The 19292-nt window shown below is 38.5% G+C and overlaps 2 protein-coding genes and 2 long non-coding RNA genes across 5 annotated transcripts; 1 reads left to right on the top strand and 3 right to left on the bottom strand.

Moving 5' to 3' along the window:
• The first annotated feature begins 586 nt into the window (after window positions 1-586).
• LOC139779379 (uncharacterized) lies at window positions 587-17405 on the top strand. 2 transcript variants are annotated; one of them, XR_011719878.1, is made up of 2 exons: window positions 587-1583; window positions 15613-17405. It is a non-coding gene; the product is annotated as an uncharacterized lncRNA (long non-coding RNA). The 2 variants fall into 2 exon arrangements; XR_011719877.1 differs by lacking the exon at window positions 15613-17405 and adding an exon at window positions 2433-2651.
• Window positions 7352-10042, bottom strand: LOC139779366 (uncharacterized; the record flags this gene model as incomplete). The annotated part of the gene is given in 2 exon segments (XM_071717710.1): window positions 7352-9959; window positions 9962-10042. Coding segments are annotated over 2 exon segments (852 nt in total), but the record flags the coding sequence as incomplete, so codon positions are not given.
• LOC139779365 (uncharacterized) lies at window positions 10097-10878 on the bottom strand. Its single transcript, XM_071717709.1, has one exon. The coding sequence runs from the start codon at window positions 10659-10661 to the stop codon at window positions 10098-10100; it is 564 nt and encodes a 187-aa protein (XP_071573810.1). The 5' UTR covers window positions 10662-10878; the 3' UTR covers window position 10097.
• Window positions 17399-19286, bottom strand: LOC139779376 (uncharacterized). Its single transcript, XR_011719874.1, has 3 exons — window positions 19109-19286; window positions 18763-18879; window positions 17399-18245 (listed from the first exon to the last, which is right to left on the bottom strand). It is a non-coding gene; the product is annotated as an uncharacterized lncRNA (long non-coding RNA).
• Between the last annotated feature and the right edge of the window lie 6 nt (window positions 19287-19292).

The raw sequence follows: 19292 nt of genomic DNA, 5'->3' as shown, positions 1-19292 counted from the left end.
TATTATCGTGACGATTCGACCATATTGGTTTTGGTCCGATTAATCGTCAAGACGTTTATAATCTTTGATACTTATATATATAAGCATCTCATTTTTTAAATAATTTAAATTAAATTAAATTAATAATTTTAATCGCAATAAATTTAATAATTTAATTTAATTTAAATTATTTAAAAAATGAGATTCTTATATATATATATATATATATATATATATATATATATATATATATATATACATATAAGTATCAAAGATTATAAATGTCTTGACGATTAATCGGACCAAAACCAATGGTCGAATCGTCACGATGATAAATTATTGCCAGTTAGGCCGATTCCATACGTCTTAGTTTTAATAAAATACAAAATACAAAATAATTAATTGAAAACTAAAAATAAACAGAAACAAATTAAAATACTAAATAATTTTATTTCAGTATTAAAGTGCCAGACTAAACTGAAATAAACTAAAATAATAAAATTAAAAATAATAAATCAAAATAATAAAAATCTTTCAGTTAACAAATAAAATAAAAATTAAAATCTTAATTACTACTGTTACTTTCATTAAAGTATTTACTATCGCAACCATCGCACGATTAATTTTGATCGAAGATGGTAGTCGTTAAAGATTTTTAGTGTATCAATAATATAAATAATATAAACTTGTGATATTTCCTTCTAAATCAATTTCGAGATATTTATGAAAAACCATAGATAGATGTCAATATCAAGAGACACGGTAGTCTCGCCAAGTACACGCGCAGCGCGAGACCGTCTCGTGTATCTTTACGCAAACGGACGAGTTACGAGTTCTAAAAAACGCTGTATCTATGAAACCGGCACTTAGTGGCAGCTAGTTTTAAAAGGATAAAACTCAGAAATGTCTAAGGAATAACATGCTGGTAAAATGACGGCAGCAATCCGCAGCGTTTTTTTTGTAGACCTTTCTAAATTTCATACTTTGAAAATTTCATAATTAAACATCGGCAATGTTTGACTTAAAATACCGCTATTATTAAAAAACTATTATTAAAATTTGTTAATAAAATTTAAAAATATATACCTTTCTCTATATTTATCTAATTTAAAGTTTTAATATTCTTTAATATAAGCAGAATACTTTGTGACAGGAGAATATAATCCTTCCCCTCGACATCGACACTCGACGTAATAACCGATCCGATAGGGCTGCCGATTGTCGTATTGCCCGCGCTGTGCGAGCGCCGAGACCCGAAAACCGCCGAGACAAAGGGCCAATAGCGTAGCCGCACGCGACGAAATATATCGACCGATAACGACTAGGATCGAAGGTGTGGTCGCGTGGTAGCAGGACGACCGAGAGATCGACGAAGGAGACTCTCTCGTCGGTCTTCGGCGTGAACAGTCCGAATCATACATTGTCATATTAGAGCGTTAGAGAACTTGCTCGTCGGTCTTCGGCGTGCAGAGTCCGAGTAATTTTGTCTGCCAGTTGAGAATACTGTAGAGCGTTGTGTTGTACGAGTGTTCCGAACAATTGTCAACGTGATATAGAGATTGTGAGCGGGCCGTACGCTGTATACGGTAGCAGTAACATAACCTGTACGTAAGTTTAATTAAATTAATACGCTTGTATAGCTTGTCTATCTCTCTTCTTTTGACTTTCGCAACATTCCTTGGGTCCCCGACGGAACTCCCCTTGAGTGTCTCATAATTAGTCGCGGATTAATAAACGTGAGTTTGTTAGTTCTCACAAAACTAACTGGCGCCCAATTGTCGTAGTATATTAGTCAATTCCTAGAGCCCTGGCAGCCCTTGACCCAGGCCGCGCCAGGTGTCGGCGTTACACGCAAAATTAATTATCGACTTTCGTCAAAGATTTTAACGCCGGTCTCAACTTCTTTATTTCTCAAGCGCTGCTAAAGTAATGATTTAACGTTTTGCGAGATGACATTTATACGACGTATTCAAATAATTGTTATAACACAACTACAAGTGTAAATGGTAAATATTTTGTAGAAAATGAACTATCCGATATCTTTCTTAAAAATATAATCGTTTATTTTAAGAAATATTAATCTTCGAAAATCGACTTTTGTCCAGCTAGATTGCCGTTTTGGCCCACTGTGCGTCGTGTCGCCGGGTTTTATAGTAGTGGGCCAGATAAAACGTAGTTGTATATGCTTTGTCTGTATGGATTTTGTCGTCTGGAAGTTTTCTCTCGATTTCTCGATCTCGTTCAGCAAACATTAGGGATAGCGTCGAGATCGTAACTCACTTGCCGATGGACAACCGCTAATGCTCGGTTCTGATTTTAATCTTAAAAGCTACTCTAAATTTTTAAGAGGTTTCCGCGAAAGAGGGAAATCGCGGAGTCCACAGGACGTAACATATACATATACTTTTAATCTACATTTAAAAAAATAATGTTATTTGTTGATCTTTTTTTAGCGGGGGTCATTGCAGTGAGATACTAGAATTCGAGGATTTATGAATATTAAACATAGACGATGGGTTCGGTATTATCCAAGGCTGAATCGTAAGGCGAACGAGCATGTTTGGGGAGGCACTGAAGATATTTACAATCTGCAAATTTTATTCGATATGCGGACATATGTAGAGGAAATATGGTAGAAAAATTAATAAAAATAGTAATAATAATAAATTAAACATACAAATTACAAAGTTTATTTCTGCATGTGTTTATTTTTACAATATTGGGTAATAATATTATGTGTAGACGAATAATATCGAGTCACAATAAAATATTAATAAACTTTTTTAAACGTCGCCAGTAAATGATTAACAAAATTGTAGATTGTATGGACGCTATTATACTACTTTTATATTTATCGGTTATCTACCTTATTCTAACTTATCCGTTAATGCGTGAGTAGGAGTTGGCCCATGGATTGTGAATCGCAAAGGGGTAGAAAGGAAGGTGACACATGTTTGCATTTTAAACAGTCAACGTATATTTACACTATATACATATGTTAGTGTGTCAGTGTCTTTAATGTCATTTTGCTTGAAATCTGCCTCCTCTTCGTTTGGTCTGCGTGGCCGCGTTTATTTCTTCCTTCCTTGGGCTGGTTTTCGTGGATGCCGAAGGTGTCCGTGCGCCTAGGAAGTCGGCGAGCGTCCACGCGCTACTGCTGGAGGCGTCTGTACGCCGAGGAAGTCGGCGGGCGACCGTGCGCCACTGCCGTGGGCGTCTGTGCGCCGAGGAATCGGCGAGCGTCTAAGCGCCACTGCCGAGGGCGTCCGAGCGCCGAGGAGTCGGCGGGCGACTGTGCGCCACTGCCGAGGGCGTCCGAGCGCCGAGGAGTCGGCGGGCGACTGTGCGCCACTGCCGAGGGCGTCTGTGCGCCTAGGTGTCGGCGAGCGTCCACGCGCTACTGCCGAGGGCGGCTGTGCACCCAGGAAGTCGGCAAGCGATCGTGTGCTACTGCCGAGGGCGTCCAAGCGCATAGGTGTCGGTGAGCATTCACGCGCTGCTGCCGGAGGCGACTGGCGCCGAGGAGTCGGCGAGCGTCCAAGCGCTACTGCCGGAGGCGTCCGTGCGCCGTGGTAGTCGGCGAGCGTCTGTGTGCAGCTGCCGAGAGCGTCCAAGCGCCTAGGAGTCGGTGAGCGTTCGTGTGCTACTGCCGAGGGCGTCCAAGCGCCTAGTGTCGGTGAGCATTCACGCGCTACTGCCGAAGGCGACTAGCGCCCGAGGAGATCTCTTTTGGTCTCGTAGGGGGTCTCTTTATATACAGGTCGTGGTTGAATCTGAAATACGCGAAATGATACAGGCGATGCGGCGCCTAGCGGCGTCGATGCAAAGTAGCCGCCAGTAATACAAATACCGTATAGTTACCGCGCGGGCGTGTATCACAAGTGGCGTAGACCGCCACATTACCCCCTTCGTTGTTTTAAAGTCGAAATTTGAAATCGAACTGTCTTTCGTGACACTCTGCCACTCCGAGTTGTGGTTTCCGTAGGCGGAACATCCGCTGGAGTATCTTGTGATGACTGGAGTGTCTCACGAGGTTTGTTTCTTGTTCTGCCAAGATGTAGGCAGGCTTTAGGCGGTCGATAGTTACGTGGACAGTTCTGCCGTTAATCCGCAACTTAAAAACCTTCTCGCCTTTGCTGAGGACTTTGTAAGGGCCGTCAAAAGTGGGTTGCAGAGCCCGCGTTGGTGCATCGTGCCTGAGGAACACGCGAGTTGTGTTTGCCAGGTCTTTGTGCTGGAATATAGAAGGCGACCCGTGTCTTTTGATTGGTTGTGGCCGTAGACTTTTCATCGTCTTCGTGAGTCTCAGTAAGAAGTCACTCGTTTCATTGGCTTGAGTAGTTTCTTGTAGAAACTCTCCCGGAAGTCTCATTGTTTCTCCGTATACAAGTTTTGCAGGAGTTGCGTGGAGATCTTCCTTAAATGCTGCTCGGATGCCCATCATGACGACGGGTAATACTTCAGTCCAAGCTTCTGTTTCGTGGCATTTGATGGCCGTTTTAATTTGTCGGTGCAAACGTTCGACCATGCCGTTGGCTGCGGGGTGATAGGCTGTTGTGTGTATATGCGTGGTGCCTGTTAGCCTAGTAAGCTGACGAAACAGGTCGGCCTCAAATTGCCTTCCCTGATCCGTAGTGACCCGCGTAGGTGTACCGAATCTTGAGATCCAGTGAGTGAAGAGATTCTGGGCTACTGTCTCTGCGGATATGTCTGCCACCGGTATGGCTTCAGGCCATTTGGTAAATCGGTATATAATTGTAAGGCAGTATCTGTAACCCTTTGAGATGGGTAGAGGCCCAACTAGGTCCATGTGTATGTGCTCGAACCGTTTGGTAGGGCCGACGAATCGTCCTAAAGGCGATCGGTTGTGCCTGTGGACCTTCGATTTTTGGCACGCGAGACATGCTCTTGCCCATTCTTGGCAGTCGGCCTTAATGCGTGGCCAGACGTATCTTTCTGCGACTATTCTTGCCGTCGCTTTGGTTCCTGGATGCGATAGACTGTGCAGTGATTGGAACACTTGCCTCCTGTACTCTTTTGTAACGAAGGGACGTGCTATTGGGGTTGACGTGTCGCAATATAATGTTGCACTAGTTCCAGGGATTGATACTTTTGTCAATTTTAGTGAAGAGTTCCCTTTTAAGATGTCTTCCATCTCGGTATCCTTCTCTTGCGCTTGTGACAAATTTTCTAAGTTGATTGCGGACTGAATTTCCTCGATTCGTGAGAGAGTATCAGCGACGACGTTGTCTTTACCCGCTATATGACGAATATCGGTAGTGAACTGACCGATGTATTGTAAGTGTCGTGCCTGCCTAGGAGAGCTACCCAGGTAGCAAGGTGACGTTAATATGACGTCAATAATTCGTCATTTTTTGGGTACGACGTCATTTTACCAACTTAAGACGTATAAATGTCGTGACTTTTTTGACGAAATAATAACTAATCGTAGAATGACCTCATTATAACGTACCATTGACGTCATTTGTATAACCATAAAAACACTTCGACAATTTAACCAAACTATAACGTCCAAGTAACGTTAGATTAGTGCCCATTTAATGACGTTAGTTATTTATCCATTGTACGACGTATCTGAGACGTCAGAATTTCGACCAATAAAAGACGTTAGTTAAATCACTTTAATACGACGTTCCTGGTTCGTCAGATTGTAGACCAATAAATGATGTTAGTTAACTGACGTTAATACGACGTACTTAAGACGTCAGACTTTAGACTAATAAAAAATGTTAGTTAACTGACTTTAACACGACATACCTGAGACGTCAGACTTTAGACTAATAAAAGACGTTAGTTGACTGACTTTAACACGACGTATCTGGTTTGTCAGTTTGTAGACCAGTACCCAACCCAAGGAGCAAAGTGACGTCAGAAGACGACATCGACATAATGACGTCTATTTTTAGTCATTTTTGGTCTATGACGTCGGCGACTAATAATGGACGTTTATAAGACAATGATAACTATTTCATGCAGTGTTATAGCTATCAAGAAGATATCATTACAAGATTTTTGAACACTTTAAAGATGTACTTGTTATAGACAAGTACAGTTACTAAGGAAGCATCAGGGTCAGAAGATCGTCACTGTTCACTGGATCATCGAAGTCAAGCAACACGGGCGCGGTACTGTACTAGGATGGGTGACCGCCTTGAGAGAGCGGGGCTATATGCACATGATACGTAAAGAAACAGTTAAAAAAGCGTTTTTTTTTCATAGATAAAGAAGAAAAACGTTTTTTTTATAAATGTTTATCAAGTGGACATTTTAACATTTTAATTTCATAAAAAATAATGTAGATTAAAAAGTTGTCGTCTATTTGACGACATTTTATGGTCAGTCTTGTGACTGCCATTCCAAGATGACGTCCAAATGTTCAAAATCTGACGTACTTTTATTTCGTCCCGGCGACGTCATTAATTACGTATTAGTGACGTCAATATATGACGTCACGGAGATGAGACAAAAGTACGTCATTTTTACGGCACTTTGACGTCATTTCATAACGTCGCAATCGTCAGAACATGACCAAAAAATGACGTTAAATAGACGTCACTTTGCTACCTGGGTATGTAGTGGATCTTGTCTAAAGGCGTACGTGATTGGCTTGTGGTCAGTGAACACCGTAAAGATCCTTCCTTCTAGCATGTGCCGGTAGTGTTTGAGAGCAGCGTAGATTGCTAGAAGCTCTCTATCAGCGCTCTATAGGGGCTATATTTTTGCTGGGCCGGATTCAGCTTTTTACTGAAAAAGGCTAATGGTTGCCATTCTGTTCCGTCCCGTTGTTGAATGACTGCTCCGGTGACTGTATCGGATGCATCAGTTGTAAGAGTGATGTCTGCCTCTGGATTTGGATGTGCCAAAAGAGTTGCGCGAGACAGACTGTCCTTACATTTTGCGAAGGCTACTTCCAGTTCTGCGTTCCAAGTTATGGGAGCCTTCTTTTTTATTTTGGGACCGCTGAGTAAGCCATTTAAAACTGCCTGGTCCTTAGCGGCCTTGGGAATGAATCTGCAATAAAAATTGAGAGTCCCCAGGAACCGTCGGAGCTGTTGAATGTTTTCTGGTTTGGGAAACTCCTTGATTGCTTCGATTCTTTCTGGCGGAGGTTGAGTGCCGTTCTCCGAAACCTCCTAGCCAAGGAAAAGAACCTTTTTTTTTCCGAAAACGCATTTAGAGGGGTTGAGTAAAATGCCGTATTTCTGAAATCGTTTGAAGAGTATGCGTAAATGCTTCTTGTGCTGTTCCTCGTTCTCGGATGCAATGAGGATGTCGTCAATATACGCATAGCAAAAATCCAAGTCGCTTGTGATTTCGTAAATGAAGCGTTGGAATGTCTGGGCGGCATTGCGTAACCCGAACGGCATGAAAAAATATTCGAAAGGAGTTGTTATGGCCGTTTTTGGAATATCATCAGGGTTAATGGGTATCTGATTGTATGCTCGCACTAAATCAATTGTTGAGAAGATCTTCTTTCCGTGCAAGTTCTGCGAGAAGTCTTCGATATGCGGGATCGGGTATTGATCCGGTTCTGTTCTAGCGTTAACTCCCCTGTAATCTCCGCAAGATCTCCAGGAGTCTCCTTTCTTTGGCACTATATGTAATGGTGATGACCATGGGCTTTTTGATACTCGAATGATTCCTTTTTGTAGCAAGAGATCGAATTCAGCCTTGGCCGCCTTGAGTTTGTCAGGGGCTAAACGGCGAGGACGGCATGCCACTGGTGGGCCATCCGTGGTTTTGATGTGGTGGAGAGTGTTGTGTTTGTGGAGCGTATGTGTTTTGGCAGTAGCCTTTAAGATATCAGGAAATTCTGCCAAGATTCTGTGGTATTCATCTTCGATAGCCAACACTCTGATTGATTCCACAACCCCTTTTTCTGATATGCCTCTCTTGCGCAAGTTCGTTTTACCATCGAGAAGAGTACCTTTCTGTAGGTCTGGAAGAAGATGGTAATAGGCAAGGAAATTAGCTCCGATGATGGGCTGCGTGACGTTGGCGATGATGAAACGCCAAGGAAATGCGCGTCGTAACCCAAGTTCCGGCTGAAGTGTAATCGTGCCGTACGTAGCGATTGTTGAGTCATTTGCTGCAAAGAGTTCGTAGGATGTTGGCGCGGTGTATCCCGCTACCATAGAGCAAGGGTGTACACTCACGTCCGATCCTGTGACTATTAAGAATCGTTTCTTAGTATCTTGGCACGTAACGATTAGGCGGCGAGGGCTTGGGGCGAGTCGACTAGCCGCCATCAGTGACTGCCCTGGTCTTTTTCCGATTTATATGTACAAGGTTGTGTGACTTCTTTGCTTTTTCACCAAATCGATTGTGGTAGTAGCAGTGCTTGCCATTTCTATCGTCCTTCTCTTCTTTGGTTTTACCGCGGTTGCGGCTCTGACTACGGCTTCGACTTCGACTTCGATTTCGGCCTTTCTCATTGTCGCGTTGCCTCGACTTGTCTCTTGAGAGGCGTGTAGTGAGTGTGGCGACTTGTTTGGTCAGAGCCTGGATCTTTGCTTCCAAAGACTCTTTAGTCGCAGGCGTAGCTGTTGCTGCTACGACGGCCTTGTTAGTCATCTCGTGGATGCGATCGGCCTGTTCGGCTACGCTGTTGAGCGGATCTTCCGTCCGGGACCATCCGAGCGAGAACCATCTGCATTTGAGTAGGAAGTCGTCCTAGCCAAAGTGTTCGTAGAAGAGAGTCGGGTACATTTTCACCCGCTAAAGTTCGGAGGTGTCGAAGGAATTGAGATGGCTTGCGATCTCCTAATTCCTCGAGTTCCAAGATTTGACGTGTCCGTTGTTCCTGAGAGACGGACATACGCTGAATGAGTGCTCTTTTTACAGTCTCGTATTTGTCGACCTCTGGGGTCTGTGTGACTACGTCTTTGATTTCTTTGATTTGACGAAAGTCTAATTGAGACAGAGCGTAAGAGTACTTCGTAGAGTCTTGGGTGATGCCGCTGAGTGTGAATTGTCCTTCTAGCTGTGCGAACCATAGTTCGGGTTCATCTCCCCAAAATGGAGGTATGCGTACAGCGACTTTGCTGACGCTTTTCTCGAAGATCTGTACTCTGCTGTCACAAGTGGCGTAGACCGCCACAGATTGTAAGACGACTCATGTATTAATAAATCAGAGCAGAATTTTTAAATTAATCAGTACATAAACATATAATGTATGTAAGTTACATTTATGGCACATATTCGTCGCAAAGATGATGATCATGAAAGAAATGTGTTATGCAAAGCGATTTTTTGCACAAAAAACAAGTAATTATGCCAGTTTTACCACAAATGTCGCATTCTACTTTAAAATTACTCTTGAAACAAAATTCGACTGATGTTTGAAATTCACTCGGCCTATTATGTATATATCCACTTTTAAACCACGCATATTTCAATAAATTTTGAAACCTAGGCGACGATAATTGATTGTGCGTTAATGACTGAAATTTCAAGATATTATTTCGAACATGAAGATCTATTGCAAGGTCTAACAACATAACCATATCAGAAAAATATCTAATAAAATTTTTCCACAATCGGAAGTCGTATACATCTAATGGTTGTATTTTTCCCGTTGTACCGGCCGGAATAGTTAATGAAACAAAGTCTGTTACACTATCTGGTTTAGTTTCTGCAATTATATTAGGACAATGCCCACTCCATGAATCTAATAATAATACAGATTTTGGTCCGACATTCGGAAAAAATACATCTTTTAACCAAGTTTTTACATGATTTGATGTTAATTTGCCTGATTTTGAAGCCGTAACAAAAATATTAAGCGCGTTGAATAATGTTTCTTGCACTCTTGGACCAAACGTTCCTGTAACTTCTTTTAATGTAATAAAAAGAGGCGACAATAATCTACCATCAGCGGAAATAGTTGGCTGTATGGTATAACTATGCGTGGTAGCTGATATAGATTGTACTATAGAGTTTACTTTTTTTTACACCTTTATGTGATAAAGTTACGACCGGAGTGAAATTCTAACTGGAATCCAATCTGATCCGAATTGTAAATATTTTCTACTCCATATCGATCAATGTAATATTTTACGTTAGTAATAAATGTGTGTAATTTTAAATCTTTTCACTCACGTTTCTAAAGCTTTGAATTCTGCCGCATTTTCCTCTTCTTGTGCTCGAGAAGCCCATCGTGCGATGTCAATATCATGAATAATGATTCCTTTTTCAAGTGCTTTATTTAAACGATTTAATGTGTATGCAGAAATTCTTTCTAATTTTTCCAATCTACTACCACCTTCACTAATTTGGTTCTCCCATCGTCGTAGTTGTCGTATTGATGCAACTTTTCTGAACCTTTGTTTAACTCCTTCAAGCAATCTTCCCCTTGTTTTACCACTCTTCCAGTATTCTACAGCTTGCCTTTTATAGTCACTTGATGTTGTTGCCTCAACAGAGCTGCAAATAACTTCTTCCGGAAGATGTACTTTACCATCATCTTCCTCAAATAAATCAACTCTTTCCGGTTCTGGAACCTCATATGTATCGTAAAAACCTAAAGTTTCTTTTTCTTCTACGTAAAATTCTTCGTTTTGTATTTCAAGCAGCTCAATTTTTTCTTTTACTTTTTCTTCCTCCGAAGTTATCGGACTTGGTGAATAGTTGAAAGCAGTAAAAGTTACAGAGAGTAGCATTATTACATTGTGTGGATTAAACCTTATTCTGAAAGATATTAAAATTAACGGTTAATTACGCGACAACGAGAACGGGACCAAGAGCAATTACGAGAAAATCGCTGTGAAAGCACGGGAATAAGCACTCACTCGCATGTATTTCGCGCGCGGCTTAGACCAAGGACACGAACTGCGCACAATCGCAGGGAGGGGAAGCACACACGTCTATACGCGTCGAGCTCTCGCCGTCGAGGTCGATCGTATTTCATGCGCATCATGCGTGAAACAGAACGCACCTAATATAGACGAGTATAGAAGGACAGTTTCCCGGTATTAGATGATTCACGAAAATTACTTGTAGAATGTATCGCTAGATGGCGACATCGTTCTCCTGCCACCTCATTCGCTCCCACACTGTGGCTCCCGTGTTGTCTTACTTGTTATCATGTTATCTCATTCGCTTGGCTTAGTGATAAGCGTTATAAAGATTGGATACGTAAAGTATTATCTGATGAAAGTCTTTATTTTTGTACTGTTTGCAATAAAAGTTTTTCCTGCAATGCAGCACATGTTAACAGACATGCAGGTTCTGCGTGCCACCGAAAAAATTTAAAAGAAAATGTGTCATTATCTGTTGATGATGTAGCTGTACATGTACAACATAAAACACCGAAAACGTCAGTGTTTAAAATCGAATGGTTACATATTGATGATTTTAAGTTATGGTTACGTGAGGTTCCGCATGATAACAAAATATGTTTTTGTGCAATTTGCGATAAATATTTTGATGCTCATTTATCGCATGTTTGTCGGCACGCAGAATCTGAAAGTCATTTAAGCTTACGTAAAAAAAAAGATATCGAAGCGAACAAATCAAATGATGATTATAATACGCAAGCTAAGGAATCTCCTTTGTCGTTAGATGAGCGTACAAAATCAGCGGAAATAAAATTCGCCGCTCTTGTTGCACAGAAAAATATTCCTCATCAGACGGCACCAGAAATTCTTCAGTTTTTTCAAGACATAGGACAAGATCCTGAAGTGTTGCAAAACATGAAGATGGGTCGAACGAAATGTAAAAACATAATTTCTAACGTTTTGTATCCGGTTGAGAATGAACATGTCGTTCATTCTCACAATCTTCAGAGAACACAATTCTCCATTTTTTTCGATGAGACATCTGATATTTGCAACGAAAAATGGATGACATTTTTCGCTCGGTATATTGATCCTGAGACATTAGATGTTTGCTCGCAATTAGTGAAATTAATCAATATTGATGCGAGAGATTCGAGTGCTGAAAAATTATTCAATGCATTTAAGAGTGAAATGTATAAGTTACAAATTCCCTTCTTAAATATTGTTGCCCTGTCATGCGACAATGCGTCGGTAATGACAGGAAAACATTTATCGTTTAAAACGAAAGTACAACAAATGTGCAAACATCTATTAACATTTCCATGCCCATGCCACTCAGCCGCGTTAGCTGCGCACGCTGCATGTGCAAAAATACCTTCATTTTGTGATAAATTTATAAAAAAAATAGCTTCTTACATTAATAGTAGCCCGAAACGTACGGCAATTTTTCACGAGTTTTGCGATTGTTTTCAAGACAAATATCGCAAAATTCTAAAATTGAGTGAAACGCGCTGGCTGTCTCGCCACGCATGTGTCCAGAGACTTTTGGAATCATGGGATACGATCCATTATTTTTTACAGGAAATGGTTGTGAGCGAGAAGTCTGGAGAACATCTTTTGTCTATGATGGACAATTTAGAAATGAAAGCTTATCTTCTATTTCTTAAATATATATTAAATTTCTTGAATGCATTTAATGCATTTTTCCAATCGGAACAAACAAGAATTCATTTGTTACAGTTAAAATCTGCAAACTTTCTCTCCCAAGTCTGCGAAAACTTTGTTAAAAACGAATTTCTAAAAGACGTAGCCATAAATATTAATTTTTCACAGAAAGAAATTCAGAAAAATATAAATGAAATTTTTCTTGGAACAGATTGTGAAGAGTATCTTAATAATCTAATGATAGAAGATCATGTAGATACAGTTACAATCGTGCGACAAAATTGTTTACAATTTTACTTTACTGCTGCGGAGGAAATACGTAAAAGATTGCCTATTACGAATGATTTTTTGACAAAATTACAAGTTTTTGAACCATCTACAGCTTTATTCTGTAGTAATAGGGAATCTTCATTCCAGCATGTTTCTTCCGTTGCCATTTGTCTCGGTGGTTTCGATGAAGACTCCTTAAGAGAAGAGTGGCTTGCATTATCAGCAGATTTTACTGTTGAAGAAAAAGAGACTTTGTCCACATTAAATTTTGATGAGATGTGGAAAGAAATTTTACAACGCCGCTCGTTGAATAATACTTACAAGTATCTCAATTTGAGGAATCTTCTGAGCGTTGTTCGATGTCTTCCCAATTTAAATGCAGATCCAGAGAGAACGTTTTCAGTTTTAACTGATTTAAAATCCAAAAAACGCAATTCACTTTCATCAACCACTGTTAATGCCACTTGCGTATTAAAATCAGTATTGAAGGCGAGAGGCGAAACAGCTGTAAACATGGCAGTAACTGAACAGCATTTGTCTCGTATGTCAACCGGCAAATTATATGCAGCTGATTCTAAACGAGAAAAAAGTAATCTAACTTTATATGGTGCTGATGAAATAGCTAGTTCGTCTACAACATAATAATGTCCAAAAAAATGTATTAAAAAGTTGTCGGACACTGTGTTGGACATCACATCTATTAATAATAATAGATGTGTTAAAACATTGTCGGACACTCTATGTATTGGACATCAATATAAAAATTGTCGGACACTCTATGCGTTGGACATCAATATAAAAATTGTCCGACACTCTATGTGTTGGACATCAATATAAAAATTGTCGGACACTATGTGTTGGACATCACATGTATTAATAATAATAGATGTGTAAAACATTGTCGGACACTCTATGTGTTGGACATCAATATAAAAATTGTCGGACACTCTATGTGTTGGACATCACATCTATTAATAATAATAGATGTGTTAAAAAATTGTCGAACACTGTGTTGGACATCACATCTATGAAAAATAGATGTAAAAAATACAGAAATTATATCTATATATACCCAGATAGCAAAATGTTAGCAGAATGCGCGCAGATTGGCAGCAAATTTGATCAAAATCCCACACCAAAACCATAGCCATCTGTGTCCGCATTAAGCTCGTGTTCTGTCGACAGAGCCTGGCTGACAGGCAATGTAAGCAGATTGCCAACAGAAACCGCGCAGAGCCTGCATACATAACCTGGCAGCAGATTGGCAGCAAAAACCGAGCAGAGCCTGCGCGCTCGACCTGAGAACAGTTTGGCAGCAAAAACCGAGCAGACTTTGTCCATACCCATACAGCACAAAATATTTTTTAAATATTTTTTAAATATTTTTTAGGTATAGATTAAAATAATTTACAAAAATATTTTTTAAATCTTTCTATGTCCGCCAGATTATGTCAGAAAAATATTTTCGAAAATATTTTTAAAAGATTGCAAATAAATATATACAATAATATTTGTAAAATTTTTCTATCAGAAATATTGCTTCGAAAAATAAAATATGTTTAACCCAATCAGCAATAATTGTTTCACGTTTGAAAGATTTTTTTAATATTTGAAAAATATACATTACACACAATATACTTTACATCTTACTTTGGAAAATATTATTTTGCATATCTATATCATTGCAGCAATTTTGGTTGAGCCTTGCGTTGTATTGCTGACAAAGATATGTCTCGCGGATGTTATAATTTTGCTTCGCAGGAACCCTGCTTATATTAGCCCTCAACTGAAATTTACTTACGAGTTAGTCTTACCATTATGCGCCGCTTAGTGGCGTCGTTGCAAACTATCACGGAAAGATGCGCTACCATGCATCTTTCTTAATTAAGAATCTGTTCGGTTTTTGCTGCCACTCTGTTTTCAAGTCATGCGCGCAGGCTCTGCTCGATCTTTGTTGTCAATCTGCTGCCAAGTATGTGTGCAGGCTCTGCGCGGTTTCTGCTGCTAATCTGCTCACATTGCCTGTCAGCAGGCTCTGTCGCATTTCTGGCTACAGTTTGACAACATCGTCTGATAGAGCAGTTTCCGCGTGCAATTTGTTGCCTTCCTGATACCAAAAATTTAATGCAGATTCTGCTTGGAATCTGCTGCTCAGGTTTGGCTATCTGGGTATGTACATATATAAAAAAATGTGGTATAATAGGGCTACAGGCAAAGGTCCACGTTAAAAACCTAACGCACTATTAGTGGCACCTCATAGGTAGTGCGGAAGACCACTTGTAATAATGACACTGCGCATAACTTTCCCTTTTCAATGTATTAGGTATACACTATTAGGAAATATAAACAGTTGTTTGTTTAATATTGTGATAATATTAATACCTACTTGTGTATATTCCTATGCACTATAATTGCAATATGCTTTACAATTGTGTAAAACGTTATTTTTGAATTATAATTTTTTATTAATTGTCGAATTGTTAAATTAACAATTGTTTAAATTTTTTTCATAACGGAAGAGATTACCGTTTTTCATTTAGAAAATGAAAAACAGAATTATTATTGTAAAATTAATATTTTTCCTATAATTTTACTATATTTATTTGCTATTATCAGAGTAAAAAAAGTAGACAAATATACTCTAAATACACTAATATATATACTAACAGAATATTTTCTAATTTTCTATTTGGGACAAATAATTTAATTTTTAATTCAATTTTTCTTGTATTAATTACAAGTTATTTTTCTTAATTCATAACGGAACTTTAAAGAAAGAGGTAGACATGTTGGCCAAGAGTGTATTTCTATTATTCATTTATCATTTACGCTTCTTCTATCCTTTATTTCTTTAATTATTTTACATCTTTTTATGTACAGAATATATTTCCATTTACAGATTTATTTACAGGTACGAAAAGAAACATACGAGCGGCGAGTACGATTCTCGCGGCTGGCGGCATAGCTATAGCTATAGCGAGAAAGAAAGAGACAGCAGATTGTATGTCTGCACTCTTCTACCGCCGAAGCTGGCCGAAGTGCCGAGCGCACACGGACACAGTCGCTCGCTTGTGTACGTCATCCCCTCCCTATGCGACCATGCGACCAGAGGCCGATTATTGGCAGCAGTGGCAGCACCCGCACTTGCTTGCGTTTCTTCGAACGTGTCGAGTCCGTTACCTCTTTCTTGACGGATTGATCGTTGCGGCGCGTGTTCTGGAGACCAACCGAGCGAGAGTCGGATCACCAGGGAGATCTCACCGCCAGGAAAAGGAGAGCTGCGGCAGCTAGCGTCCGAGAGGGAGGATCGAGGCGAGGAGTCCGGTTCAGCGAGCGGAGCCCTTAAGAATTCTCATTGGGACGCCATATTTGTTACTTTCATTTGAGGGTTCATATTTTAGGGTTTAATACCGTCATTTTTAAGGATTAACCATTAATTGAAGGTTAACTATCACTTGAAGGTTAACCATCATCCAAAGAAAAACCCTTAAAGTTGGGTGAGATGATTTCGGACCGCCAATTGAAGATTAACCTTCAAATGATGGTTAACCTTCAATTGGCGGTCCGAAATCACACCCAACTTTAAGGGTTTTTCTATGGTGTTTTTTTAACGGTTAACACCAAAAGTTGAGTGTATTTTTCCATAAGGGCAGTCATGTAGCTGTATTTGTAACGTGTTCTATTTCGATGTCAGCAAATTTACAGCAAATATATGAAAACACATGCAATGCATTAGTTTGCTCAATATGCTCTATCACTCTTGGCTATCTGGGTCGCTTTTCCGCGATGCCGATTGGTTCTCTTGTTGCGCTTACTTCATGAGCGGCTGTTATGGCATATTTTGACAGTTGTGTGGTTAATAGTGTAAGGCTGAGTTTCCACTGAGCGCGTCACGCGTCGCGTCGTCTGTCGTTAACCAATTTAAACATCCCGTCACAAATAATGTAATAAAATAAGATGTTTTGATTGGTTGCGACGAATGACGCGACGCGTGACGCGCTCAGTGGAAACTCAGCCTAATAGTAACAGTGAAATATTCAAGTTAAATAGCGCGCGCCTAGCGCGCGCCTGTGATGTCTAGTCTGACTGTAAACAATTTATTGCGAAAAATATTACCTCAACCAGGGTTCGAATCTGGAACATTCCTCATTCCGTGAAGGGTGTCGTACCAATTCGACCACTGAGGCATGTGGTAATATTTATTGCAATAACCGGTTAACAATAGTTTTGAACGTCTTTTTCAGGTGACGTGAATACACAATTATAAGAGAAATATACGGCCGTTATGATATATAATTAAATTATATTAATTTCCCAGATAGCAAGTTGCCCGCAGGTTGCTGTCAATTTGCTTAAAACTGCTCTGCTAACAATAAGCCCTACTGAAAAAAATCACGTCACGAAATCACGTCATGAAATTACATCACGAAATCACGTAACGAAATTACGTAATTAATGACATAATAATTAATCACGTAACGGATTGTTCCAAATCGGTACGTGATTTTAAAAATCACGTAATTTAAAATATTACGTAATGCTGAGAAACACATTGTTTTCTGAAATCTGGATAAAGTTATATAGGAACTACAAAGTTTGTTTAATTGCTTCTTCGTCGTAACTTATGCAAGTAAAACATGATTTAAGCAAAATAAGTGGTTCTAAATAAAAAATCAATACTGTAATAAATTATATTGTCTATAATTTTATTTGAGTCAACTTTTTAAGTATATAAATGAGTATATCACATATAATAATAGTTGCTTTCCATTTACATCAACTCAAATAATTCTCACTTGTGACGTCATAACTCAGTTGAATGAACGTTCTTTTTGCATGCTGACAAGTGAGATTCAACTGAGTATTTATCCACAATCGAGACCATGTGCTTTGATGAATCTAATAGACTCACATTAAAAATGAAGCTATAAACCTGTATTATTATGCAATAGCTTTTTCATCAAAATAAGCAGGTAAATACAAAATGACATATCTTACCTGAGTGTAAAATACTCACATAACTGAGTGACTCAGATCACTTGAGTGTAAATGGAAAGCAACTAATATAATAAAATAAATAGCATATAACATAAACAACTTAGATATACGTTATGATAACATTAACTCTCGGTTGTCACACCTCTTCTTTAAACATTTTTTAAAAGGATTTTTTGAGCATAATGCCATTCAAAAAGTTAATTCTTTATAATAAGGATACATTCTACAATGTTTAAACTTAATTCTAGAATTTTTTGCAATCCACTTAAACTGTTAGTTTTTGAACAGCATGTAGCTGTTTGAAAATTGGTTGGGGTCATTTTGACCCGGTGTGACAACCGAGGGTTAAACTCATTTTAACATTGGTAACACTAAACTTAATCACTAAACTTAATCACTAAACTTAATCACTATCTGATGATTCATTGGATGATTCATTGGAATTTGAATCACTGCTTTGTGAAGAACGACTTTGTGAAAAGGCTGATGAATTGGGCGATGCACATTAAAGTTTTCTTTGATTTTCTTCTTCTTCTGCAAAACATTTTTAACATTATTATTATTAACGTGTTTTTAATTTTTAAATAGTGACTTTTATAGAATATATTGTTTTCTAATTTTTTATGTTTATTTGTTGAAAGATTTTGTTTTAAAAAATCTAGAATGTTAAGATCTGGAATGTTAATTAAAAATGTTTATTATTTTTTATAATTATCCATGCTACGAAATGTTTAAAAATATTAAAATTTTTTATTTAATTCAATGTCTTATATTTTACATGTAAACGCAACTATATTATAAATTATTTTTTTAAGTATTTTTTTTTACTGTTAAAGAGTTCTTTAACTGTGTATAAAGTAAAGAAAAAATATTAATTATTAATAGAAAAAAGTACTATACTTTAAGAATTAATTTCATTAATCCAGTTGTTTTTATAAATTTTTATGAATACATCAATTTATAAACACATATTTTCCATAAAAAAATACAAAAAGATATTACCTTTAAACATATAAAAATTATTTGTTTATCGTCGTTAAAAAATATTTACCTTTTATTTTTGTTTCAATAAGAAAATTGATGTAGATGCTTAAATAGCGTGTCCATTTATTTATCAGTTTCTTTTTTTCTGTTTTGTGGTGCATCTCAATAAAAGCTGAATAGCATTCTAGATGAAATAAGTTTTCATTAGGCTCATTTTACCAGAGTACATTAATAGTGAGAGTGTGTGAAATCCTAATTTTACTACCTAGACTTCTTACAGATTTTCAAACAGTTTTAAGTATATATTCACTATTAGAACCAATTATTCATTATGCGTTCGAAAAAACTTTTAAGTGCTAAAGCAGGCCTTTCACACTCTCTAACAACGGGATTATTTTTTCTTTTATACATACTTCTTAAAACAGCCTCTTTTACTGGTGTCAGTAGCTTTCTCGGGGATCGATTTGGCAATCTATTTTTACATCTTTCTAACACTACAGCTCTATTCATCAATTTGTGCACTCCCCAAAGTGCTCGGCTCAATTGCCTAACAAATAACGAAGGTCTTCTCAACTTTTTTATTTCTTTCCATATTGT

The sequence above is a fragment of the Temnothorax nylanderi genome, unplaced genomic scaffold, assembly GCF_030848795.1.
Source record: "Temnothorax nylanderi isolate EJ_2023f unplaced genomic scaffold, tnyl_v1.0 TNYL_tig0222_pilon, whole genome shotgun sequence".
NCBI lineage: Eukaryota > Metazoa > Arthropoda > Insecta > Hymenoptera > Formicidae > Temnothorax > Temnothorax nylanderi.
This window is presented reverse-complemented; position numbering and strand designations above follow the sequence as displayed.